At 58.4% G+C, this 26819-nt stretch overlaps 1 protein-coding gene across 3 annotated transcripts in view; it reads left to right on the forward strand.

Moving 5' to 3' along the window:
- The window catches only part of PPP2R3B (protein phosphatase 2 regulatory subunit B''beta), a 52545-nt gene that overhangs the window by 14447 nt on the left and 11279 nt on the right, over positions 1 to 26819 (forward strand). For all 3 annotated transcript variants that reach the window (XR_009517962.1, XM_060001877.1, XM_060001876.1), the window contains exons 2-6: positions 9134 to 9319; positions 23524 to 23627; positions 23866 to 23968; positions 24687 to 24761; positions 26289 to 26375. Coding sequence is in view for 2 of the 3 variants with exons in the window: in XM_060001877.1 (XP_059857860.1) it covers positions 9134 to 9319; positions 23524 to 23627; positions 23866 to 23968; positions 24687 to 24761; positions 26289 to 26375 (555 nt within the window). In the remaining variant the exon portion in view is untranslated. The remainder of the gene's footprint in view (positions 1 to 9133; positions 9320 to 23523; positions 23628 to 23865; positions 23969 to 24686; positions 24762 to 26288; positions 26376 to 26819) is intronic.

Below are 26819 nucleotides of genomic sequence, written 5' to 3' on the forward strand. Positions count from 1 at the left end.
AGGAAGCGGGTCTGAGAGGCTGCAGCCCTGTGATCCCAGCTAGGGGACACGCCGGGAAGGGCAGATCCCAGCTAGGGTTAGGACAGAATACGGACACAGTAAGAAGTCAATGTTGGGGAGGGACGTGAACAGGCCGGGCCCAGGGGACTCCAGGGCAGGGACCCCGCGCTGCATGATGCTGTAATGGCAGGCTGGGCCCAGGGGGCTCCAGGGCAGCGACCCTGCGCTGTGTGATGCTGTAATGGTGGACACACGTCACTGTGCGTTTGTCCAGACCCACAGAATGTGCACCACCACGATGTGCCCTAGGGGGAACCGTGGACTTCTGTTCATAGCAGCATATCAGTATGGGGTCATCCTGTGTGCTCATCGCTGTAACAGATGCAGCACCCAGTGCGGGGTGTTTGTGACAGGGAACCTGGGCTCCGCAGGGGAAGCACACGGGAGCTCTGTACTTTCTGCCCAGCGTCTCTGTAAAACAAAAGCTACCCTCCCCCCAAAAAAAGTCCATTAGAAAGACAAGGAGGAGGGTGGATGGGTGAAGTGCCTTTCGACCCCGAGGTCATCTCACAACATCTTTGTCTGGGGCAGAGGGAAGGGGGCAGGGAAGGTCAGCTTTGGCCGGAGCAGGCGTTCCTGGGGTCCTGGGATTTCAGGGGTGGGACATGCAGGCCTGATCTAGACGGTATGTGGGGGAAAAGACCACCCAGAGGGGGGGCCTGGCTCTGCTGCTGGTTCATCCTCGTGTCAGGGGCTGAGTCGCGTGCTCTCATCGCTCACATGACACAACAGTATGCATCGTCTGTGTCGTATTCCACACCACTCACACCATCTATGTCATCTGCGTTCCACTACACCCTACACAGCCGTGTACGACAGGGCGAGAGCAGTAAGACCCTGAATTCCACCCCAACCCCGAGTTTAAACAAAGGCCGTCAGAGCATCCTCTGCCGGTTAAGTGTATCTTCTCAACTCCTGAAGGGCTGGTGGGTGCCCCCTTCGTTTGGGGCCGTTTTCCCGACGTACCAGCTCTTGGGCCGCACGTGGGCTGTTGGGCGGGCGCGGCCGGGATGCCGGCCGCGGGCTCTGTAGCAGGGTCCGCTTAGTCCTGGACAGGTTGCCTTTGTCCGGAGAGAAGGCCCACCCTCCCAGGAGCCGGCAGGCGGCGTCTCCAGGTCCGCTGCCCTTGCCGGCCTGCCTACAGGCTGAGCTGAGGGAGGCTCTCGGCGGGAGAGCAGCTCCGCGCGCAGCAGGCCAGCTCGGGGCGGGCGTCCAGCGCTCCGTCCAGCACCACGGAGCACAGCCCGGGCCACGGGAGGGGCCGCGCGTCCGCCACGCCTCCCCTGCCCCCGCCGCGTGCGCCCGCCCGGCCCCGACTGAGGAATGCGCGCGCCCGAGGCCCGGCCCCCAGAGCGCCGGCCAGCGACGCATGGAGCGCGCTGAGCCCGGCCGCCCGGACCACCCCGACCCCGCCGGCCCCGGCCAGCCGCAGCTCCAGTCCCGCGAACGCGCCCGGCCCGGGCCCCGGCGGCCCATGCGAGCCGACATGCGGCTCCGGGACCTGTCCCTGCGCCAGGACCCCGACCTGCGGCAGGAGCTGGCCTCGCTGGCCCGCGGCTGCGACTTCGTGCTGCCCTCCCGCTTCAAGAAGAGGCTCAAGGCCTTCCAGCAGGTGCGGCGGGCGGGTCCGCTGCGTCCGCGGGCCCCTCGCCCCTCTGGCGAGGTCGGGGTGGGGGGCTGCCTGGGCTCGGGGGGCTCCACCTGCGCCCATGCGCGGCTCCCCTGGAACAGCGCCCGTGCGCGCAGAGAGCAGGTGTGCCCGTGCAGTTTGTCAGGGAAAGCGCTGTGAAGGGAGCCGCCGGCATCTCTTTTCCTGGAGTTCTAGCAGCGGATACCCCGGGCGCGGCGCGGGGCAACGTCGTGGTGCGTCTTGCGCGAGGCGGGGAGGTGTCGACCTCGGGCACTAGGAGGCTTCGGGACTCGACCCTCCGCAGGTGCGCAGCGAGCCTCCCCGTGTCGTTGGAGCGTGTGGCGCCCTGGGTAATGACAGCGCAGCGCTGTTGGAAAGGAGAGCGCGGTTTGCCGCGAGCGCCTGTGTTGTTTTAAGGGCTTTATCGCAGGCACGTACCAGCCGGAGCGCCCTTCTCCGCGGCTTCAGTGACGACTCGGCTTGTAAACATCACGGTGCTTCTCCTCAGCGCGCACAGAAGCAAACCCCGTGTCTGCGCCTCGTGTGTGCTTTGTAAATTCGTGTAAGGGGACCATGGAGTTGAAAAGCCATGGCCACCTGGGACCTTCCGGCAAGTGGAGGTTCTGCTGCCTCACGGATATTCGGCACATTAATCACTTGTATTTTCGCCCAGGCGAGGAGTGAAAGGTCATCTCGTGGCCAAAAAAAAAATCACATCGAATCAAGCCAGGCTGTTTGGGGTGGGAAAAAAGACCTGCTTTTTGCTGGTAGTGTAACTGGATTTTTTTCCTGGGATCATGTCTCAACTTTTACAGGGCTTCTGGTACTTTTCTGTCTGACCTCTATCCTTCAACTTGTGAAATTCTGTCTGCAAGTGGCTGATGCATGTGTGTCTGTTGCTTGTGGAGAAGGAAAGTCTGTTTAGAATCTGAACGTGGAGACCTTAAAGTGGACTCAGCTAAGGGTGATCTTCTTCAGAGAGGAGGTCTGAGGTTTGCTGGTTACCGTTTGTGTGCGTGGCGCACACATGGTGCACACAGGCTGCGCCGGGGTGTTCCCTGGATTGGGGAGCCCTTCCCTCTCCCCCCATGGCGGCTGTGACTTGATCTTGGTTGGGGGGGGGTCCTGGCTCCACGCAGAACTGTTCATGAAAGCCTGGTTGTTCCAGGATGGCTGTTGGTCTTACAGAATCACTTTTTGGGATACGCGATTCACGGTTGCCTTTAAGAGGTAGAAGTTTCACCTTACAGCAGATGTGTTCCCATGACGTTTCCCACAAACGTCCGCACGCACTGCGTGGAGTGAGTGCTTCTTGGGGCGGGCATCGGGGGAGTGTCCGGGAGGAGAGTTTTCCTGGCTCCCTTCGCCCCTTGGTGTTTGAATGTGGACTCGGTGCAGAGCCGTGGGTGGTCGGCAGACCTCAGGGCATGGGGAGATGGGGGGAGGGTGGAAGGAGATGGTGGGGGGCGTGGGGAGATGATGGGGCGGAGGGCAGCTGGGGAAGGTGTGGGGAGGAGGGCATGTGGAGATGGGGGTGTGGCCGGAGAGGATGGCCTGAGGGAGGTGGGGTTGGCCTTGTGGGCAGACGGGGACTGTGGAGGGATGGGGGGGTGCTTCGTACATGCCGGCCCTGCTGCCAGCTTGGGGCGTCCGCGCTGGTTTCGGGGCCAAGGGAAGGTGTGCAGCGAGGCTGTGTCATGCGTGGGAGGCTGTCCTGCCCCTGCGGCCTGTGTCCGCCTGCCTGCCCTGCCTGTGGCGCCCGCGCCTTGCGCGCTCTGAGCAGCCCCAAGGCCCCCAGGTCATCCACTGCGACGTCCCTCAGACCTCGTCACAAGCCCTCAAGGGCCCTCTATGGCCGTGCTGCCCACCCTGTCCAAGCTGGGTCCTGACGCTCCGTCCCCCGGCGCTTGACTCTCGGGCTCTGCACACGCTCTCCTCCGCTGTCACCGTGCTCTGGTCCCGCTCACGCCCGTCCAGCTGCCCCGTGGGGTCCTTCAGGTGGATGCACGGGGCACCAAGAACCCAGCGCAGCCGCCCCCGGGGGACAGTGCTGGGTGTTGACCTGATCTCTCCTCCACACGGCGACAGCCTGGCCTGGGGACTCTGACCGTCTCAGACACCGCGCGGGGTCACGGCCCCACGCAGGGTGGGCCCTGAGTACCCCCTTGATCCATGCTCCCAGGACCCAGGGGTCGGACGTGGGCTCCCGGGTCCCTGAGCCCACGGATGTGACCCCTCACGCCGCCCCCCCGTCCCGTCCATGCCCCCAGCCCTGCCTTCCGGCCCTGTGGGGCCCCAGCGTCCTCTGGCCGGGGGTGCAGACCCAGCCGACGTCTCAGGACCCTGCCTCGTGGACGTGGAGCCCCGGCCTGTCCCCTCACGGCAGCCGCCCTGCTCAGCCCAGCTCCTCGTGGGTCTGAGACTTGGCTCTCCAGCCACCTTTTCTCCCCTGGAAACCTCCGTGGCTCATGTGGCCTCTCGACGCCGGTCCCTCTCCTGTGGTGGCTAGAGGACTTATGAACAAACCCACGCGCAGGGCCAGCCGTTCTCATCTTTGTTTTGGCGCCTCTGCTTTAAACTTTCACATTTGGACTCTTGCTGTCCGTCCAGCGGGCCCTTGGCAGGTCTAGCCGGGGAGCCTGCCGCCAGCCGGTGGGGAGGGGCCCTGGGGTCGGAGGAGAAGCAGCTCCGGCCTGCAGGGCCTCCCAGCCCAGCGGTGGACTCTGGTGGGCGCCATGCCCGCCTGTGTCCCTGCGCCGCCCGCCGGGCTTGGCCGCTGCCCCTGGGTCTCGGCTCGGATGGGGCCGGCCCGCTGGATGCTGCCCCCGGGCTGTGCCGCACTTGCCCTGCATCCTGCCCTGGCAGAGTCGGAGCCACGGTCGTTTCCGCCACCCCAGCTAGTGCGTCTGCCCGACGGGGCGCTGGCCGTGCGAGACTGCGTTTAGAGAAGGCTGGCCTGGGCGCTTGCTTGTGCGGGCCCACCTCCCGGGGCCCCTGCCGCTGCGCAGGGATGGCCGTGCTTTCCCATGAGGCCGAGTTTTCAGCCCGCCTGTGTTCTGGGGGCCCCGGGCGTCTCCGTGATGTCTGGAATCGTGATGAGTCAGGCAGCGCTGGTGTCCGTGCGGGCGACAGAAATAGCTCTTTGCGAGCAGGTGTCATCTTGACCGGTGCCCGGGTGACAGCCGGGAGGCGGGCGTCAGGCGTGTCGCTGGGAGGGAAGCTGCCCTGCTCTGGGAGCCGAGTGCCCCACCTGCTGTGTTGGCTTCTGAGAGGCTTCAGCCCTGCTTGAGAATCCTCCCTGTGTGTCTGTCTGTCTCACACACACACACACACACACACACAAACACACATACACACACACACGTATTTGTGCCACGTCCGCTTTCATTGTGGACGTCCAGCCTGGACGCAGGTAGCTCAGGAAACAGCCCCCGTGGTCCCCTCTGGCTCTGCTAAGGCCTGTTTGGGGCCTGGAGGTGGCCGGCTCCCAACAGCGCCCTGTGTGCTGGAAAAGAACGTGTGTCCCGCAGCTGTGCCGGCCGCGCTCTATTTATGTCCCAGAGATTACACTGTAAATCTCTCGTGTCCGTGCCCAGCTGTTTGTTTTTCCGTCATCCGGTGGTCCGTCAGGGGTGGCGGGGGAGCGGGCCTGGCCTGCCTCTGTGCCACGTCCCTGCATTTCCCCAGCACCTTGGCTTGGTGGGCGCCGAGGCTGTGCTGGGGCAGCGGTCAGCTCCGGGTCGCAGAGCTTCCCGTGATGCACGCCCAGTGTGGTGTCCTGACCATGTCTGTCACATCCAGAGTTTCTACCCTATCTGGGCATGAATCTGACGATGCCAGCCTTCTTTTTGTCACTGTTGGCTGCTATATCTTTTTCCACTTGTTAAAAGTTTTCCACTTCTGTGGAAAGTGTTCCACTTCCACGTGTTTCCTGTAAGTCAGTCTTACTTTCTTTTTTCCGTCTGATCTTTGTTTTTTAATTGGAACATTTCATCCATTTACATTTATAAGGACTATTAATCCATTCTGATTTACTTTCACGGTCTTATTTATGTTTCTTTTTATGCTCTCCTTTCCCTCTTTTTTACCTTTCCCTCGCCGGAGCACTTAATACTAGCTTACTGCTCATCTTACAAGGTCAGTGACTTCGTTTCTTTAGGTACAGAGTGAGTATCTTTACCCTCCAGCTCAAAACCTTCAAACCCTTCACTGCCGGCAGCCTCTCATTTCATGTTGTTGTCCTGAGAGAGTCTTTAAAGAGAGGTAAAGCAATATTCTCATTACCGATGTACGTGGAGGGCGTGTGCGTGGACTTACCCATGTAGGCACCATGTTCCTTGCCCTTCGTCCCATCCTGCAATTCAGACCTTCCATTTGGGAGCGCGTTGCTTCCTGCCTGAGCCCAGTTCTCCTGGGAGGGCCCTACGAGGTGACCGTGGGGCAGGCGCCACGGAGCTGGTGACGTGGGGAGAGCTCCCTGCTCTCAGGAGGCGAGGCTCCACTCCGCCGTGTCCTTGGCGGCTTCATTTCCCTTCGCTTCCCAGTGGCTGGTGAGGGCGGCGTCCCCATCCTGACAGCGGAGAAAATAGCGCGTGTTGTTGAGCGGCACCTTGTCTGTATGTGTCTGCGGCCGTGGCTTGGCAGGTGGGGTGCCTGCCCTGGGGCCAGCCGGCCCAGCTGCTTCGGCGGTGGGCGATGGTGGCACCCGGCGCTGAGTGCCGCCGCGCCGCGGAGGATGCCAGAGGCGTCAGTGCAAGCCAGCAGCCCTTTCCACAGGCGTGAGCCATGAGCTGCTACAGGTGACAGCCCAGGACATGGGGCCTGCGCTCCATCCTGCCCTCCAAACACAGGCGAGGAAAACTGAACCCGCCCAGAGGAGGGAAACCGGAGGAAACATTCCCCAGGTGAAGCCTGGGCGTCCCCAGGTGACGCGTGAACCCTCGAATCTCTCCGTCCTCGGGACCGGCGCTGGGTCTTGCTTCCCTTGCGGCTGTTCTTTGCCGCCGTAGGTGGGCATCACAGCCCAGAAGCTCTGCCCCGAAACCAAATCCCAGAGCCAGGACGTCCTAGGGCTGGGAGGAGGGGGTCAGCCTCTGTCCCTGGGCGCCGACAGGGCCGAGTCTGAATGGAACGTTAGGCGTCCCGCGGCCCCTCCCGGGGCAGGGGCTCCTCCGGGGCCTGTCCTCCCGCCTCCTGCCGTCTCCCCACCCCATCCCCGTGCTGTCGCTGCCCCAGCCCGTGGCCATGCCGGTCCTCAGGGCGGCCTGCTGCGCCTCTCCTTCCCCTCCGGGCGCCTCCCATCTCCCGCTCGCCTCTCAGGACTGAGCCAAGTCTGAACGCAGCCCCTCAGGATTGTGTTGGCCCCGTGGTGATCACAGAGCTCGTCGCCCAGTGTCCCCAGGCTGCCACACGGACCTGGTACAGCCGACTCATGACGGCTCCACCTCCTCTTGGTACGGTCACTGTCCCGTGCAAGGTCGCCAAGCACTGAACAGCTGCCTCCTCAGCTGGGGCCTCAGGAAACACAGGAGACGTGGGGCATCCGCGACGTGACAGAAGGGGACGCGGGACATCCCCTATGTGGCTGACGGGACAGGGGACGTCCCGAGGTGTGACCGAGGGGACGCGGGATGTCCCTGATGTGACCGAGGGGTCGCGGGACGTCCCGAGGTGTGACCCAGGGGACGCGGGAGGTCCCTTATGTGACTGAGGGGACGCGGGATGTCCCTGATGTGACCGAGGGGTCGCGGGAGGTCCCGAGGTGTGACTGAGGGGACACAGGAGGTCCCTGATGTGACCGAGGGGTCGTGGGACATCCCGAGGTGTGACCGAGGGGACGCGGGAGGTCCCTGATGTGACCGAGGGGTCGCGGGAAGTCCCGAGGTGTGACTGAGGGGGATGCCTGCTGTCTCCTGCTGTGTTGCGGGTGGAGAAGCGGCCTGAGTTGCAGGCTGTAGGAGTGACGTCCGCTCACAACGTTAGAATCAGTGCACAGCGTGACTCCTGAGGGCCGTGTGCTGTGTCTCGGCTGCAGGTTGGTGGCGGGGCCCCTGGTGCTTCTGGGCGTGGAGCTGTGCTGTGTGAGCCTGGTTGGGGCAGCTGGGACGGGGGCACCCCGCCGTGAGCACACCGCCACCGCGCCCCGTCCTTGGCTGTGCGGGCCTGGCTGCCCGGCCCAACCCCCTGGACGTAACCACCCCTGGAGGGGCGGTGCTACCTGTGAGCCCCTCTCCTGCGTTTGCCTTCCATCTGCTTTTCCACGCGTGTCTCTGGATGCCCAGGGGCCGTGGGCTCCGTGTGTCCCTAGTGCCCTGGGTGCGCTGAGTTTCCCAGACCTCGTTGGCGGGCGTACCCCTCGCCGTCCCCTCTCTGGAACACCTGGTCACTCCCCGTCCCCCGCCGGTCCCATGGCCTGAGGCCTTGGGTGCTCATCCCTCGCTCCAGCGCTTCCCACCAGGACCCTGGGCTCTTTCTGCTGCGTCACGGTGTGTCCTCGTGTCCCCAACCACAGGGAATCTGGGGTGTGTCCAGGAGGTGGGCCGTGGGCTGGACTGTGCGTCCCTGCCCCTGCCCATCAGGGATGCCGGATGCGTGAGTCTCCATGGGCATTGCAGGCCGCGACTCGGGGCAGCTGTTTCTGGCACCTAGGAGGCCTTCCCGGGTCAGCGCAGAGGCACACTGCACATCCTGCAGGGGGACAGTGCCCCACAGTCCAGGGACAGCAAGCCTCACCGCGTGCAGCCACCCTCCCGGCCTCCCCAGACCTGCCCAGTCCCAGCGCGCCCACTCCCAGCAGGTGCTTCCTGAGTGGTTCCACTGACTGGTCCCGTCTACTCAGGGGCATTGGCGAACGCAACCCTCCTTTGCATGCATGGTGCACGCTTCAGACCTGTGACTGCACCGAGCTCACGGGTCACCCCGTCGGCCACCGGGCAGACATCCTGACACTGCCGTTTGGAAGGCGCGGTGTGGCTCCAGGATGGCTTCCGGGCCCTCCCTGTGCCAGGATGCTGAGCCCTCGGGGCTGTGGTGCTTTCTGAGGGCCGTGCCCAGCCACGGCGCTGGCCTCACATCCCGTCCACAGGGAAGGGCGGTGTGGGGACAGGCGGTTCCAGGCGCGAGACGCAAACGAGGGGACAGACCGCCTGTGCCGACCTTGGCCTCCCGGGAGGGCAGGAGGGCAGGTTCTCTCAGCAGCCGTCCTTGTCCTGAGGGGTCACACCCGAGGCAGGATCGGGGAAGCAGGGCCGTGTGTGTGGCGCTCCGCCACGGGCCCGTCACCTCCCGTGTCTGCAGTCAGCCCGGTGATGGTCTGGGCGTTCTGTCCGCAGTCGGGTTCGCTGGGCTCGGGGCAGCCGCTCTGGTCCAGCCCGCCTCTGCTCAGTACGCACCGGCGGGAAGCAGGTGCTCACCGTGCTGGGTCCTCACTGCTCTCTCTCTCAGGTCCAGACGAGGAAGGAACAGCCCCTGCCGCCCGCTGCCAGCCTGAGCATCCCCACGTTCTACTTCCCCCGAGGCCGCCCGCAGGACGCGGTGAACGTAGACGCCATCATCGCCAAGATCGAGAGGACTTTCGCCCAGTTCCCGCACGAGAGGGCCACCATGGGGGACATGGGCAGAGTGGCCAAGGTGGGTGTATGCGCGTGGGGACGTGGCCCGCGGTCCCCCTGCGGTCGTGGCCTCACACTGCCTGACATTCCCTGGGGCCTGAGGTTCTCTGTTAGTCCAGCGGTTTGGACTTGGTGCTCCTACCACAGGAGCTGAGGCCCGACCCCCGGCCTCGGAATCGGGATCCCACAAGCCACACGGCACTGAAAAAAAAAAAAAGGCAAAGCAGGGCAATAAGAAAGAATAAAAACTAAAATAAAATTCGAAAAATAAAAATATTGTAAAATTAAAAATAAAACAACAACAACAAGGCAAAACAGAACCACGACAGCAGAAAAAAGAAAAAAGGGGCTGGAAGAGGCCTGAGGGGCGGGGCTTAGGCCCAGCACAGCGGGAGGGGCCCTGGAGGGCTGAGGGGTAGGCCCAGGACCCCGGCAGGCTCGCCAGGGCGGGGGAGACGCCGGCCACGCTCCCCTCTGACCCCCTGATCCCCCTCCCATGTGGGAACCCCTCCCCTCCCCGCCCCGAGGGTGCTGGTCCCATCCCACCTCCACTTTTCCTCCCCTCCTCCTTGCCCTCCACGTCCTGCCCAGTTGCTTGGGGATCCCTCCCTTCCCTTTAGATGTCTGAGGCCCCACCGGCACCTGGCCGGCGCCCCGTTGTGAGGAGACGCGAACTCCGCCTCTTCCTGTGCGCCGTCTGGACCCCTCCTCCTCCAGGGTGTTTACTGCCCCCTCTTTAACTCGTGTCTGTTAGAATGAAGCGGTCTGTTCCCTTGTCTGTCCCTTCAGGGGAATTCTCTTGGTCTGTTAACTGCGAGTGGTTTCTCTGCTTCTTGTACTTAACGTTTCTCTTACTCTGTGAGTTTAGGAGAAACAATTACGTGTTGTAGTCTTGGGAGGCTATTTTATGTGGGACTCTGCCCCTTAATATTTTGGGCACAAGGGCAGCTTTTAGTTTGCATGCTTGCCACCTCTTTCCTCAGCGTGTGCTTGCTGTTACCCCCGTAATAGGGGTGTGCAGGGGCCGGCAGCCGGTGCGCACTCCCGGGGCCCCTACCATCAGGGGCAGTGATTGGCGCTTGCTGACAGGTCTCTCCGCAGGGGCGGTGGCCCGCGCGCGCTCCCAAGGCCCTCGCCGGGCAGGGACAGTGATTAGCACCTGCTCGCCGGTCTCTTAGGCACAGTGGCAGCCGGCCTGCTCCCAGGATGGCAGGGGCAGTGATTGTTGCCTGCTCCCTCATCTCTCGCAGCAGCGGTGGCTCACGCCCACCCCGGGGCTCGTGTAGGCGGTGTGCTGTTGCCTGAGAGCTTGCGCGCTTGGGGAGAGAAGCTTCTTCAGTGGTCCCGCCGTTCCCCTTGCACATCCCCCAACAATCGTGCCTTGCCTCTCTGGGGGGACCCAGGCTTCTTCCACGTACACCCTCCATGGCCACACTCCAGCCCCTTCAGGATGTCTCCACGCAGCCAACCCCCGTCCTCTCCCCGGGTCTGACCTCTGAAGCCCAAGCTTCAGCACCCAGCCCCGCCCCCCCCCCCCCCCCCCCCCCCGCCCCAGTGGACGGGTGTCTCAGTCTGGGGAGCACAGGGCAGCAGTGACCACCGTATGTGCAGGTCACTGTCTGCGTTGCCTTTCTCAGACCTGTTGTTGTGCTCTCTCTGAGGCCCTGAAGCTCCCCCTTGGTCCACGCTGATCTCCCTGCCGGCGAGGGCACTCTCCAGGGTGCAGGAACCTTTCCTCTTCCACAGCTCCCTCCCTGGGGCCCAGGTCCTGTCCCCATTCCTTTCTCTCTCTCTCTTTTTCTCTTCTTTGTTTTGCCCTGCCTGGTTCCGTGGAGATTTTCTTGCCCTTTCTGAAGTCTGAGGTCTCCTGCCAGCGTGCAGTAGGCGTCCGGTGAGAGCTGTTCCGCACGCAGGTGGGTTGTTCTTGTATTTGTGGGAGGATGTGAGTTCCATGTCCTCCTCCTCCTCCGCCGTGATCGCTTTCCTCCACATTTTCCTCTTTGAGTTTTAATTTCCTTTAATGTTACTGCTTTATTAAGGGTTTTAATTTCTGGGGTCACTTTTGGTCATTTATGCTTTTTTCTAAAACAATCGTTGGCATGATTATACATGTATTATTCTAAAGCTTTTCCTTATCTTCTCGTATGATTCTTTTAAAATTTTTGTTTTCTTTTGGAGTATAGTTGATATACAATGTTGTGTTAGTTTCAGGTGTACAGCAAAGTGATTCACTTATACATATATCTATTTCTATTTCAGAATTTTTTTCCCACTTAGGTTATTACACGATATTGAGTAGAGTTCCCTGTGCTATACAGTAGGTCCTTGTTGATTATCTGTCTTGTATGTAGTAGGGTGTATATGTTAACTCCAGACCCCTAATTTATCCCTCCCCGTTGCCTTTCCCCTTTGGTAGCTGTAAGTTTGCTTTCTTTGTGAGTCTGTTTCTGTTTTGTTAATAAGTTCATTTGTATCAGTTTTTTAGATTCCACATATAAGTGATATCATATGGTATTTGTCTTTCTCTGTCTCACTTACTTCACTTAGTATGATCATTTCTAGGTCCATCCATGTTGCTGCAAATGGCATGATTTCATTCTTTTTGATGGCTGAGTCATATTCCATTGTACATATGTACCACATCTTTATCCGTTCACCTGTTGATGGACATTTAGGTTGCTTCCATGTCTTGGCTATTGTAAATAGTGCTGTAACGAACATTGGGGTGCGTTTATCTTTTCAAATTATGGTTTTCTTTGGATATATGCCCTGGAGTGGGTTAGCTGGATCACTTGGCAACTCTGTTTTTAGGTTTCTGAGGAACCTCCACACTCTTCTCCACAGTGGCTGCACCAGCTTACATTCCCACCGGCAGTGCAGGAGGGCTCCCTTTTCTCCACACCCTCCCCAGCATTTATTGCTTGTACATTTTTTAACAGTTGCCATTCTGACCAGTGTGAGGTGATACCTCATTGTAGTTTTGATTTACATTTCTCTGATAGTTAGCAGTGTTGAGCATCTTTTCGTGTGCTTTTTGGCCATTTGTATGTCTTCTATGGAGAAGTGTCTATTTAGATCTTCTGCCCAGTTTTCAGTTGGCTTGTTTTCTTTCATACTGAGCTGCATGAGCTGTTTGTATATTTTGGAGATAAATCCTTTGTCATTTGCTTCGTTTGCAAATGTTTTCTCCCACTCTGTGTGTTGTCTTTTTGTTTTGATGATTTCCTTTGCTATGCAAAAGCTTGTAAGTTTAATTAGGTCCCATTTGTTTATTTTTGTTTTTATTTTCATTACTCTGGGAGCTAGGTTCAAAAAGATACTGCTGTGATTTATGTCAGAGTGTCTGTCTTTGTTTTCCTGTAAGAGTTTTATAATATCCAGTCTTACATTTAGGTCTTTAATCCATTTTGAGGTTTTTTTGTGTATGGTATTACACAGTGTTCTAATTTCTTTCTTTTACATGTAGCTGTCCAACTTTCCCAGCACCACTTATTGAAGAGACTGTCTTTTCTCCTTTGTATATTCTTGCCTCCTTTGTCATAGGTTAATTGACCATAGGTGCATGGGTTTATCTCTGGGCTTTCTATCCTGTTCCATTGAATGTTTTTATGCCAGAACCATACTGTTATGATTACTGTAGCTTTGTAGTGTAGTCCAAAGCCAGGGAGCCTGATTACTCCAGCTCTGTTTTTCTTCTCAAGATTGCCTTGGTTATTTGGGGGTCTTTGTGTTGCCATATAAATTAAAAATTTTTTTCTTCTAGTTCTATGAAAAATGTCATTGGTAAATTGATAGGGTTTGCATTGAATCTGTAGATTGCCTTGGGTAGTATATTCATTTTGGCAGTATTGATTCTTTCAATCCAAGAACATCAAGTCTGCACATTTGACCCTTTGTCTTCGTAGGGTTATTTATCTCAGATTCCTTTTGACTAGTCATGCTAGAGGTTAACTTGTATTTTTTCAGATAAGAATCTATCAACTTCATTGAGTACTTTAATTTTTTGTTCATCTCCTTCATGAACCTCTGCTTTCATTTTTGTTACTTTCTTACATTTTTTCTGTTGTCACTTTTTTCCAGCTTCTTGAATTGAACAATTATTTTTCAGTCAGCTTTATTGAGATATAATGGACACAGAGTAACACTCCCCAGTTCTAAGTATACAGTTTGACAGAATTTGATAAAAGTTCACCCCTGTGGATCCACATCACTGGCAAGGTAGGGAACGCTAATCCCCCAGGGACGTCCCTTGGCCTCCTTGATCAGTGGGTGGGGCCAGAGGGCGTGGCTTGGGCATCTGCCCACCCCCGTGGTGGTGCCGTGTACAGGGATCATGGGTGCAGGACCCTGCTTTGCTCCTGGCACCGCAGAAGTGACAGTTAGGTTCTGACTTTTTTGTGTCTTGTTCATAATTTGCCCAACTGCACGTGTGTGCAGTTATTTTTAGTCCCTTGTAGTTTCTTTGTATCTGTTGCTGGAGGAGATGTTTGTCCACGTGCAAGCCCTGCAGCAAAGCGTCCCAGGTCCTGGCCTACCTCACCGTCACTCCCTGGCCCTATGGTGCTGTTGTTTTGCCTTTTCTAGAATTTCACGTGAATGGGATCATGTGGTGGGTTGTCTTGGGTTTTTCTGGCTCTTTCACCCAGCCTAATCGTCAATGTTCGTCCTTAGCATTTACTGCTAAGTAGCATTCTGTGCACACACGTCCCTCGGTGTATCTGTTTACTGGTGGATGAAAGGTTGTTCCCAGTTTTGTCTCATGAATAAAACTGTTGTCTGTACACGGGATTTGTGCGACACCTTTGCAAGTTCTCTGAGGTGGGAAATGCTGCAGAGTTGAATTGCTTGGTCATCTGGTGACTATATCTTTAATTTTATAAGAAGCTGTAAAACCGTCTTCCAGCGTGACTGTCCGCTATGTGTGTCCAGCCAGCAGTGTGTGAGACGCCAGTTGCTCCGTAAGCTGCCAGCACTTGGTGTTGATGCTTCTTAGCTGTAGCCGAGCTGGTGCCTGTGCAGAGGTCGCTTACTGTGGCTTCGTGTCTCATTTCCCTAATGATGATGTTCAATCCCTGGTTATGTATTTGTTTCTCATCAGCATCTTTTTCTTTTTTTGGCAGCTCTCTTGAGGTATAACTGATGTGAGGTAAACAGTAGATGTTTACTGTGTACCATTTAGTGAGCTTTGATGTGTGTGAATCCCCGTGAAACTATGCAGACAGTCGAGATGAGAAGCATTTCCAGCGTCCCCCAAATTGGCTTCTTTCCAGTCCATCCTGGCCCAGCCCCAGGCCCCCACTGGTCTACTTTCTGTCACTGTGGATTAGAGTTTCCTAGAACTTCAAGTAAATAGAATCACAGAGTAGGTACTTATTTTTTTTAATTGTGGTAAAATTCACATGAAAGTCTGTCAGCACGTTAGCCATTCTAAAATCTAAAATTTAGGGGCCCTTATTACATACACAGTGTTGCACGACCCTTACCGCTGTCTAGTTACAGAGCACTCTCATCACCCCAAAAGACGCTCTGGGCCCCTTGGCATCACTGCGTTCCCCCTCCCCCAGCCCCTGACACGGCTCCTCTGCTTCTTGTCTCTGTGGATTTGCCTGTTCTAAAGCTTTCATGTTAATGGAACCAATACACGAATTGTCCTGTGTCTGGCTTCTTTCCTTTACTTGGCGTCATGTCCTCAAGGTCCATCCACGTGGTAGCCCGTGTCAGAGCTTCACTCCTTCTCATGGCTGGGTCATATTCCATTAGGTGCTTGGACCCCGTTCTGCTTATTCACTCACCCATAGATGGGCGTTTGGGTGGTTTCCACCTTTTGGCTGTTGTGAGCAGTGCTGCTGTGAACATTTGACCATGAGTGTTTGCGTGAGGCCCCGTTTTCAGTTCTTTTGGCTGGGGGGCGGCGGTGGTGTGTACGCATACCTAGGAGTGGAATTGCTGGGTCATGTGGTAATTCTGTGTTTGACTGACGGAGGGGCCACCCAGCTGACTTCCGCGGCAGCTGCGCCATCTTGCGTCCCCGCCCGCACGTGTGGGTTCCCGTCTCTCCACACCTCTGCACGCTTGCTTTTCTCTCTCTTTCACTGTAGCCATTTGTCTTGGTTCAGGCTGATGTGCCAAATCCTGCAGACTGGGTGGCTTATAAACAACAGAAGTTTGCTTCTCCTAGTTCTGGAGGCTGGATGTCCCAGATCAAGGTGTCAGCAGGGCTGGTTCTGGCGCGGGCTGTCCTCTGGGGTACAGAAGTTTCTTGCTGTGTCCTCACCCGGAAGAAGCGGTGAGGGAGCTCTCTGGAGTCCCTTTTCTAAGGACACTAATCCCGTTCATAGGGCACCACCTTCATGACCTCATCACCTCCCAAAGGCTCCACCTCCTAATACCATCACCTCGGGCGGGGGCGGGGGGGGGGCACAAACATTCAGACCACAGCTCTATCCTATTGGGTATATGGACATAACTTGTTTTCATTTGCACATTTCTAATGACGGACAGTACTGAGTGAGCATCTTTTGAATGTGCCCATTTGTCATTGTATGCCTTCTTCGATGACACGCCTGTTCAGATCATTTGCCCGTTTAGAAATCTGGTGTTTTCTTACTAGTGAGTCATGTGTGCTTTGCATGCATTCTGGGTCCCAGTCCTTTGTCAGAGGTACGTGCAGCAGACGCTGTCTCCCCGCGCTCGCTCGTCTTTCTGCTCTCGTAACAGTCTTTGGAATTGCAAACGTTTTTCATTTTGATTGTGTCCAGCTTTCAGATTTTTCCCCTACTTGGTTTTTGCATTTGTATCCTTGATGAGAAGTGCTGGAAAATCCAAGCCAGTAGGATTTTTCTCCTGTGTTTTCTTCTAAAGGCCGATTCGGGTAACTCTTCCCTTCAGGTCTGTGCTCCACTCTGAGGTGGGCACTGGCACATGTGGGGTAGGAGGGAAGGTGCGTCTCTGCACACGGTGTCCAGTGGCCCCAGACCCACTCGTTGGGCACCTCGTCCTCCCGCTGACTTGCCTCGGCACCTTCTTCCGACGGGAATTGCCGTACGTGAGTCTGTCGCTGGACGCTCTTGGGTGTCGGTGACGGGTTGTCTGTCACAGCGGGACAGCACGGCCCCGCTGCTGTAGCTTCACTGCTGTGTTCGTTTCAGGCAGTGCCGATTTTCCTGCTTCTCTCTGCTTCTCAAGTGCTGAGACTGTTCTGGTGTCTCTGCATTCCCACATGAACTTCAGAATCACCTTCCGCACGTCTGCGCAAGAAGCCTGCTGGGATTCGGCTTGTGATCGTCTGAGTGCGCAGGTGGACTTGGGGACAGTCCACGCCTTTCCAACATCGAGTCTGCTGGGTTATGACCCCGGCATTTCTCAGACTTCAAGTCATCGTTAATTTCTCTCAGTACCGTTTTGTCATGTTCATCTTTCATCAAACGTATGAATACTTGGGCATAACCCAGTGTTTCCTATCTTTGATGATACCGTCAGTAGCGTTATTTTACTGCAGTTTACGGCTGTTCCTTGAAGTGTACAGAAGTACTGTTGATTTTTGTGTGTTGACTTTGGACGAAACATACTCATCAGATCACTTTTTCAGGTTCCTTAGGCGTTTCTAATAGACGATCACGTCCTCCAGAGATAAAGAGGGTGTCCCCGTTTCCTCTGTAATCTGCGTGTCTTGTATCCTCTTTCCTGCCCTGTTCACTGTGCTGGCCAGGCCTCCCTGAGGACGTTGTGTCAGGGTGTGGGAGCGGCACAGCCCTCCTCCCCGGCCTTAGGGCGCGTCGCTCCCCGCAGACGCAGTGTGGGGGCTGCAGCTGCTCCTGTGTCCTTTACCAGGTTGAGGAACCTAGTTTGCTGAGAGCCCTTGTACTGTGTGAAATCTCGAAGGCGTGTTGAAATTTGCCCAGTGCTTTTCTGCACGTACTGAGGGCTCCTGTGGTTTTTCTTCTTCCCTCGAGCCGTCTTGCGTCTTTGGATGAATCCCATTTCATCATAAATCCTGTCTCTTCCTGCTTACGTGCTTTTGGATCCTGATTGCTTGTGTTTTGTTAGGGTTTAAATCCAGGCTCCGGAAAGACGCCCATCTAGAGATGCCTTGTCTAGTGAGTTCTCTGGTTCGGTAGCAGGGTGGCCTGGCCTCACAGAATTGGTTGGGCTATTGCCCTCTTTTCCGGAGCCACGTGTTTAGAACTGGGCTGGTGTTCTACGTTAAACGTTGGCAGAATTCACGGTGAAGCATTGGGGTTGGACATTCTCTCCCTGGGAAGGTTGTGGACATTGCGTTTGATGGGGTAGTTCCCATCTTTCAAGTGTGTGCCCAGCTCCCGTGACTTGGTGAATTTATTGACACACGTTGTTGATAAGATTCCACACGTTTAGGGTCTGTACTGACTGACGTCCCTCTGCCACTTCTGATGTTGGCATTTGTGTCTTCTGTCCTTGTCCTCAGTCAGCTTGGCCAGAAGTTTTTTTATTTTCCTGGTCTTTTCTGAGAACTAGCTTTTAGTTTTGCTCACTTTTTTGTAATGATTTCCTATCGCATGGATTTCCCGTCTTTATTGTTTCCTCTCTCCTGCTCCCTTTAGGGCTAACTGTGCTCCTTGCAGTTTCTTAACGAGGCAGCTTTGTGCACTCAGCCTTTCTGCTTTGCTCGCGGAAGCACTTAATGCTGTGAACTTCCTTCCGGGCGCTGCTTGACCGGCATCCCAAACATTGTTGATGTGTTGGTTTTTGGGTTTTTTTGTGGTTTTTTTTTTTCCCTTCTCATTCAGTGCAAACTACATTTGTGTTTGTCTTGTAACTTCTCCTTTGGCTGATGTGTTATTTAGAATTTCGTTGTTTTGATTTTCAGCTCCCGCACCTTGTTTAGACATGTTTTGGTTACTGATTTCCAGTTTAGTTCTGTCGTGGGCAGGGGTGCTCTGTCTGGTCTCAGTGCTTCCAGATGTACTGAGACTTGTTTTCTGGGCTGAGGGTGGTCGTCTTGGTAAACGCGCACTTGAAGGCCGTCCAGCCCTTGAGTGTCAGCTTGCTCCCTGGGTTCCGAGCGTGTCCAGGTCCCGGCGTTCCGGCAGCTTCTGCCTGTTCCGTGGGTGAGGGTGCGGCTCCCGATGCTGAGTGACTGCGGGGTTTCCCTGGGGAGCTGTGGGCCGGGGGCCATGGCCTTTGTGCCTCTGTGGGCGGCTGTGTCGTGTGAGGACCTCCTGTCCCCAGATCAGCTCCGCCCTCACATCCCTTCTTCTCTCTCGTCATCGCGACACGGCCCTTGTTCTTGCCGGAGACATGCTTCTCGGGAGCCTGCGCGCCCGAGATCAGTGGACCCGCTTCTCTGAACACAGAAAGGGGCAAACGGCTGATCCGTGAAAAGGACAGTCTCTGCTTCCTTTCCCGGCGCACGGAGGCCTCTTTCGGCACACGTGTGGGCTTTGATCTGGGCATCCTGCAGTTCATCCAGTTCTGAGCCCTTCTGCCTGGAGTCAGCACGGGGGGGCGGGGGGTGCTGAACCCACAGGGCCGCCCTCATTTCACACGCCAGGCCCGAGTCCGAGGCTGTCACCTGTGTGTCCGTCTGACCAACTCTGGATTCTGGGGGTTCCCACGACCCCCTCTCGAGTTCTGCAGTTTGCTCAGCAGCCCACGGGACTCAGGGAAACACCAGTTCATTATAAAGTGTTCCTTATGAAGGGTATGATGAGGGGTACAGGTGAGCAGCCTGGTGAAGAGGCATCAGGGTGAGGCGTCGGGGGCTCCCTAGTGCAGCAGTCTGTCCCCATGGAGTTGGGGTGCATCTCTGTCCTGGTACGGCGGATTTGTTCCCTAACTTGGAAGGCCCCTGAACCTGCTCCCTTAGGGGATGTTTCAGAGGTTTCATCCCATGGGCATGATCGAGGCTTCCCTCCACCTCTGCCCTCGCCCTCTGCAGAGAATGCTGGGGGGCTGAAAGTTCTAGCTCAGTAACCATGGCGTGGGCTCTTTAAGGACAGCCCCATCCACGACCAAACAGGCTCCCGTCCCCCCAGGAGATTCCAAGGGACTTGGGGGCTCCGTGTCAGGAGCCGGGGGCAGAGGCCAAATATCAGAGCAGAAGACGCTCCTGGCACCAGGTGTTCGTGGTGGGAGCACAGCTGCTCTGGGGCTCCCTCCCTTAGGGGATCCCACGGGGCGCCTGACCGGGAACCGGGCAAAGGCCAGCGCGCACCTGCGCACGGCCTGCACACAGAGTCCTGCACGGGGGACGTCAGATGCCCTGTGCCCCGTGAGCACAGCCAGACCCCAGGCCCCGGCCAGATGCTGCCGTGCTCGGGACAGGCTGTGTGGACGGACGGGGAGCTCTGTGTGTGCGCGGGCGTCGGGGGGTGCCGTAAGGGGCGTGAGGGCGGGGATCGGGGTCACCGCAGGGCTGCTCCTGACGGGGTGACGCGGGCCTCGGCGTGTGCCCGGGTCTCCCGTCACGTACACTAGATAGACGTTACAGACCTGTAAAACCTGACCCTGTCGTGTGTTTTTCCCTTCAGGGTGGCATTTTACCATACTTTTAAACGCGTTTCTTCGTACCTCTGGATTTCAGAGTTGGTGCTTCCCGTTCCCTTAGAATGTTTGCAGACGGTCCTGAGAGGTGGCGGACGGAGGTCACAGTGAAAGCGTTAGGATGGGCTCTCCAGCTGCCTGGGGGGTGGGTGGGCTTGCAAGTGCAGGCACCGCTCGTTCTGGGGACGTGAATGCAGGCGTCACCCCACGGGCAAGGGCACAGCTCCTGCTGTGCGGTGGACGGACGCACGGCCGTGGGACAGGACGGTGCCATCGCCCGAGTCCGCCCAGCGAGCTCTCACGTGCCCGCACGAGCACCCCAGGCAAGGTGCCCGAGGCCCCTGGCTCCCCTGTCCCTGCCGCCTGCGCCCTCCCACCCCGGGGAGCGGCCAGTGTCCTCCACGCCCTGACTCACACAGGCCCCTCGGGGCCCTGGCGCCAGCATCCCTGGCAGGAGGCCTCTGCTGCCCGTCGCCCAGGACGCACGCCCGCCTGCGTGGAGTAGAGGCCTTTCAGCCCGCACTGTGCCTGAGCCTCGCCCCGTGGTCCCCGCCCCGGCGTGTGCGAGAAGCCACAGAGCGTCCAGACGCACGGCTCCCGCGCAGCTGGGCAGCTCCCTCCTGGGGCGCCAAGGATAAGGCGCCGGCACGTTCTGGGCCTGGCGCGATGGGCAGGAGTGGACTCCGGTGGTGTCCCCCAGGGCGGCCCCTGGCCACGGGCATGCGTGGCCAGTGCTCGGGTCAGGGGGCGCGTCCTGCCAAACCATCTGCCGGCAGCCCCCCGACCCGCGGGCGATGCCCATGAGCCGGGTCCTGTGAGCCCCATCGCCCATGTGGGCTTCTGTGGGGATCCGGTTTGCGCCTTTCCTCTGCCTCTCCCTCCGGAGTCCTGGCCGTGTTCACACCCTTTTCCCTGCAGGGCCTGTCGCTCTCTTGGGCCCTTTGCCTTTTTTCCTGTACCTCTGCCTTCGTTTACAGTCTGGGTGTGGCCCCTTTGTCAGGATAACGCCCTGCGAACGTTTTCCTGGTCTGCGGCTTGTTTCTGTGCCCTCAGCGACGTCTGCCCCGGAGTTCTGGTGGGGAAGCGGTTCAGTTTACCCACCTTCTCTTTCAGAGTTTTGGTGATTGAGTCACGTTTAGGGAACCTTTGCTTCTCCAGCACCCGGACGATCCCCTGCATTTCCTTCTGGAGTTTCACCGTCCACGCTTGGGGCCGGGCTCCCTCCCTCATGGTTTTGTAGAGTTGCTCCTCTGACCAGCTGGGCTCTCAGTAGAGACGATTGTTCCCTCGGAGCTGCCGCCAGCTTTGTCTGTGCTGAGTTGGTGGGTGGACGTGGGCGTCTGACCCTAAACTGGTCCCTTCCTCTTTGCCCTGATGCACAGCCTCACTGCTGTGACTGCAAGGAAGGCTTGACAGTCGTGTGCGTTTGCCCGTGAGCTTTGAATGAGCTGGTTGATTTCTGCAAAACACACCTTGCTGGGTGTGCATTGGCTTTGCGTTGAATCTGTGGGTCGTCTGGGGAAGAGTTGACATTTTAACACATTATTGTCCGGGGGATTTTTGCAGAAACTAACGCCTGTGACTGTAATGTCTCCAGTCAAAAATGTGTCAACAGCATTAAGTGTCCAGTCCAGGAATCTGTATGGTCTGTCCCTCCATTTGGGGGGTCTTTGATTTCTCCCAGCCACGCTTTCTCTTTCCCTTTGTAGAGATCTCGCACTTTCAGTTACGTTTACCTGTAGGTTCATGTTTTTTATGCTGTTCATAGACGGCACTGTTACATTTTTTATTTTCTAATTGCTTGTTGCCAGTGTGTGGAAATATAATTGATTTTTGTACATTGTCCTGGGATCCCGCAGCTTTGCTGGTTTTCTGTTACAAGTAAGTCCCCTACGTACACACCAAGTTGCGAACTTTTAGAGATGCGAACGTGCTTACTGTCAGCGTCAGGCACGAGTGAGAGTGACGTTGCAGCTCGCCCTCCGCCTCGTACTAGCCTCGTACTACTGACGACCTTTCAGCTCTACTGTCTCCCCCCTCCTCTCCCTCCTCCAGGCAGTACCTCTTCTTGCCTGTTCCCTCAATGCCAGCCCCTGTGTGCCAGCTGTTGTACTGGACTGCTGTGCTTTTCAAGGGACTGTGAAAATGTTTTCTTCATCTTTTGTGTTTATTTTTTATGTATCATTTGCATGGGAAGTATTAGAAACCTGTTATAGTACAGTACTATGCAGCCGATTGTGTTAGTTGGATACCTAGGCTGACTTTGTTGGACTTACCGACAAACTGGACTTCGGAACGTGCTCTCGGAATGGAACTCGTTCGTGTGTAGGGGACTTAGTGTTATTCTGGTATTTCGTAACGCTTTCGGAATTCTCCCTACCGTCGCGTATTTTTGCATTACCAGAGTTTCCCCTTTGTCTCTGCCGGGAGCGTCCCCTCCTCCATCTCTGCTGGTGGAGCCTGTCCCATTCCAGCTCAGGGCAGAGCCGGCCTGCGTGCGTCCCCACGTGCAGATGTGAGCCGTGGGCTCCTGTGTACGCCCCTGATTACAGTGCTGTGTTCCCTCCTCTTCTTAAGTTTCCTGGCCTGTTGTTTGTTTCTCTGTGATTTTTCTTTTTTTTTCACTGCTGGATTCAATTTGCCCGCCTGGCTTTGTGTGGGATGTTGGCATCTCTGTTCCTGGGAGCTGAGGGCGCCTGATCTCCCTTTACAGGTGTCAGGGTCCAGGACGTGCAGCCTCGTAACAGGAGTTGGGAGACGTCCCTTGTTTCCATTCTCTGGAAGAGTGTGGGTACCATCCACGTGATTTCTTCCCTAAAGCTGGGCCCAGGATTTTCTCAGTGGGAAGGTTTTAAGCCACGGGTTCGGCCTCTTGAAATGTAGAACTGTCTGGATGTCCGTTGTCAGTTCTGGTTAGACACGTTCGTTAGTCAAGGAGTCCGCCCTGCAGTCGTCACGTTTCCTGGCCTCCGGTTGTTGGGAGTGTCCACTGCCTGTCTGTCAAGCGTTGGTGGGCTCTGCAGTGACCGCTGATGTGCGGAGCACGCGTTTCCTTTTTCTGCTTCTCCAGGAGTGTTGCTGAGGGGTGATTACTTGCTTAAAAGCTTTCCGAAGAGCTGACTCGGCCTTGTTGACTTTCTCTGTCGCGTATCTGCTCTCTTTTTCTCTTCTCTCAGCCTTTGTTGTTTCCGCCCTTCTTCCTCTGTGTTTTCGGGAGGGAAGCTCAGAGCGTGGGTTTTCCGCCTGCTTCCCGGTCAGCACCTGCGCTGACAGCTGTGGACGCCAGCCCTGCGGTCGCCTCGACCCCTGACATGTGCCCGGGTCACAGCCTCGTCCTTGTCGCACCCCGAGTGTCTCCTGACATTCTCTGTCGTTTACGCCGTCCCGACGCGTCATCGGAGGTGCTGCACATCCAGGGCTGGGGACGTGCTCGTCGCCTCTGTACAGCTGCCGACGTGACACCTCCAGTTGGGGCGGGTGGTCTGTGCCCCAGGCTCGGGAGCGCCATTTCCGTCAGCGTCTCCGGAGTGTCGGCTGGGAGAGGCTGCCCCTTTCCCTGGAGGCCCCTGGGGCTGGCGCAGGCACTGGGCTGCGCTGTCGGGCTGTGTGCACGCGGTGCGCTCCCGGCCGCCTCGGGGGCTCGGGCAGCCGGGGGCCCAGGGCGCGCTAACCCTGTGTCGTCCTCCACCCTTCCCCCCACAGGCCTGCGGCTGCCCACTCTACTGGAAGGGGCCGCTCTTCTGCGGCGCCGGTGGAGAGCGCACGGGCTCCGTCTCCGTGCACAAGTTCGTCGCCATGTGGAGAAAGTGAGTCCCGGGGCGGGAGTGGTGGTCCGGCCTTGCCTCTGCCTCCACTGGCCGGCGCTCCTGCGGCCAGGACAGTAAGGGACTGAGACGGATGTCCGGGGGTGCCCGGCACGTCCGTCGTGTCCCTTGCGGGGCCCCATCCGCCTGTGCCCGTCCTCACGGAGCACCCGACCCCGGAGTCTGGGGAGGGGTCTGTGGCCGCGCGTGGGGTGCAGCTGGGGTGCCCTCTGTCGCCCAGGATGCTCCAGAGCTGTCACGATGACGCGGCCAAGTTCGTCCACCTGCTCGTGAGCCCCGGCGGCAGCTCCCTGGCGCAGGAGGACTTCATCCCCTTCTTGCAGGTGCGTCGCCCCCTCCTCGCAGGCGCGCCCGTGTCTACACCCCGGAGGCGGGCGGGCTCCCCGAAGCTGGCTCCACGCAGCCCTCCAAACCCGCGTGAGAGACAGGGCGGTGCGGACAGCTCCACACCTGAGCCTGCGGAGCGTGGAGCCGGACAGGGGTTAGCACCCTCGGGGCCGGGCCGCCCATGAGAAGCCGGTCGCGGTTTGCAGAATGCTCGTTTCCAAACGCCGTTCCCGTTCATGTAAACACGGTTTTATTTAGCACTCTATGTTCCATCTCGTAGCGGGGAATCGAAGGTGGTCCCCGGTTACCCGCGTGTTCCCCGTGAACACGGAGGAACCGAAGTTACCAAAACCATTTGAATAGAAGTGACTTAAAGGGCTCCTGGGACTGCAGTGCTCTGTTAAGTGAGGACATCGCAAATTTTCTTTCTCAGAATCTGGGATGGACTTCCACGGTGGTCGTTTATACATTTACACGTGTCAGATTATTACCCTCGGCCGCGAGAGGTGGTCTGCTTCCTTAGCTCGTGGCCCAGATGATTCTGTGTGATCCTTTAATTTGATGTGATTTCTTGTAACCGTGTGTTTGGGGTGATGCTGCGTGAGCGGCTCTGTGGCTGGATGTGTGAACCTGGATGTTGCTGGTGGACACGTGCGTTCTTATCCCTGGGCCTGGCGGCACATCCCAGGGCCGTGTCCCATCCCCTGTGTGCAGGACGTGGTGAACACCCACCCGGGCTTGGCATTCCTGAAGGAAGCATCAGAGTTCCACTCCCGCTACATCACCACGGTGAGTACGAGCACGTCCGCTGCCCCTGTGGCTTCCGTGGGCGCCTGAGGCCCGGGCTCCAGGCCCGCCGTGAGGGAACGGACACCCAGCCCCGGACCTGTGGCCCTTCACGGCCCGCTTTCTCACCAGGAGGCGGGCGTGGGGCTCGGGCACGGGGAGGGCTGTGTGTCCCACCTGGGTCCCCAGCTGGGCGCGCTCAGCGAGAGCCTGGGTGGTCCTGGCCGCGTGCCCCGGGGTCGGACAGGGCGGGGCAGGCGAGGGGACGTCCAGAGACCCAGCGGTCTCCCTCTCTGGGCAGGAGGGGCCTCAGAGGACACCTGGGCCCCTCCTCCTGAGGGCCGGGTCTCCTCGGGTCCAGGCGAGCCCGCCCAGCGAGTTGGAGCACGGTGCTCTGAGCGCTGCAGGTGGGATGCCAGCCTGGCCTGGGGACACGAGGACCCCATGGCTCATCCCCCGCCCCCGCCCTGGTCAGAGGTCACCCGGGGAGGACGGCCCTCCAGCTCTAGGTGGAGGTGGGCGGCGCGTCAGCCCCGTGGCACGCCAGCCGGGGGCACGCTTGTCGCGCGGCGCGGAGCGCACGCTCGTGGCAGTCCGCGTGCCCGCGGTTCCCCAGGCCTCCCTCCACCCCCTCACCGCTCCTCATCGCCCTGAGGGCCCGTTACCGAGGAGCAGTGCCCGGAGCCGTGCCTCATTCCAGCGGCAGCAGGGAGCGCTGCGTGTGAACGGGGCTGTGCGCCAGGTGCTCCGTTCCCATGCCCCGACCTCCCTGCGCAGACAGGACAAGGCAGGGCACGTTCAGGGTGGGGGGGGGGGGGGCGCAGCCTCCAGCAGGGACGGGGGAAGGGGATGTCTCAGACAAGGACAGGTTGGCAGGGATGCCCCGGGAGGGCAGGTGAGGGGACAGCCCACGACAGGGACAGGCGAGGGGACGTCTCAGATGAGGACAGGTGAGCAGGTGCCCTGGGACAGGTGAGGGGTGTCACAGTTGGGGACATGCCCACCTGGGAGCGGAGCTGAGCCCCGTGGCCAGGGTGGGCCTCGCTGTGCAGGGGGAGGGGCCACTCCCGGGCTTTAAGTCAACGTCTTTCATTCAGTGGCCAGTTGGGTGTCCGCGGAAGCATTCGGGGCAGTCTCTCAAGCCGCCCGCAGTGTAATAAGGGCTCCCAGCCACGCAGGAACTGCGTGCCTGTGCTGTCCCAGCTCAGGTGCGGCCGTCTCACCCGGACATCCCCCCACATGTGACAGCAGGTCCGCTTCTCCTGCCACCTGTGTCCTCCCTGCAGCTGGAGGCGGGGCTGCTTCCCACCCCCACCTCCGGCTGGTGACATGCGGGGCGGTCGCCCTCTGCTGGCGACATGGGGCCCTGCGGCCCAGGGTGCGGAGGTCCTGGTGAGGCCAGGCAGGAGCTCGTAGGCTAGGTCCCAGGCTGGGCTCCTGCAGCACCACACGTGGGGTTGCTGCACAGTCACGTGCAGGGCCTCCAGCCCCCCACGTCCCGGTGCTCAGCCGACGGGCCTCCTCCTACAGGTCATACAGAGGATCTTCTACACGGTCAACAGGTCCTGGTCTGGGAGGATCACGTGCGCAGAGCTCCGGAGGAGCACGTTCCTGCAGGTGGGTGGCGGCTGGCCGAGGGGACACAGGGCCTTCTGCATGCCCCCGCCCACTCATCCGTCCTCCCCAAGTTCCACCGCAACCCATCCACCCGTCCCTGCACCTGGCCCGCATCGATCCCCCATCCCTCCACCAGCCTGTCAGCGGTCAGCGCACGCGTCTACCCAGCCGTCCTCGTTACCTCACCCCGCCTCCCTCCCTCCCTTCCCCGGCGTCATCCATTTCTCGACCCACACGCCAGCAGTGCATCTTTACCCACGTACACGTCATCCGTCGGTCCACCCACCCCTCCGCCCACCCGTCGTCTCTCCCTGCACCCACCAGCCTGTCACCCGTCCCTCCATCGACTGACGCATCACCTGTTTCTCCCAGCCAGTCCGCCCACCCGTCGTCCACCTTCTTGTCCATCTACCCGGCCGTTACCCATTCCTCCAGCAACCTATC

Source organism: Delphinus delphis, chromosome X (assembly GCF_949987515.2).
Source record: "Delphinus delphis chromosome X, mDelDel1.2, whole genome shotgun sequence".
NCBI lineage: Eukaryota > Metazoa > Chordata > Mammalia > Artiodactyla > Delphinidae > Delphinus > Delphinus delphis.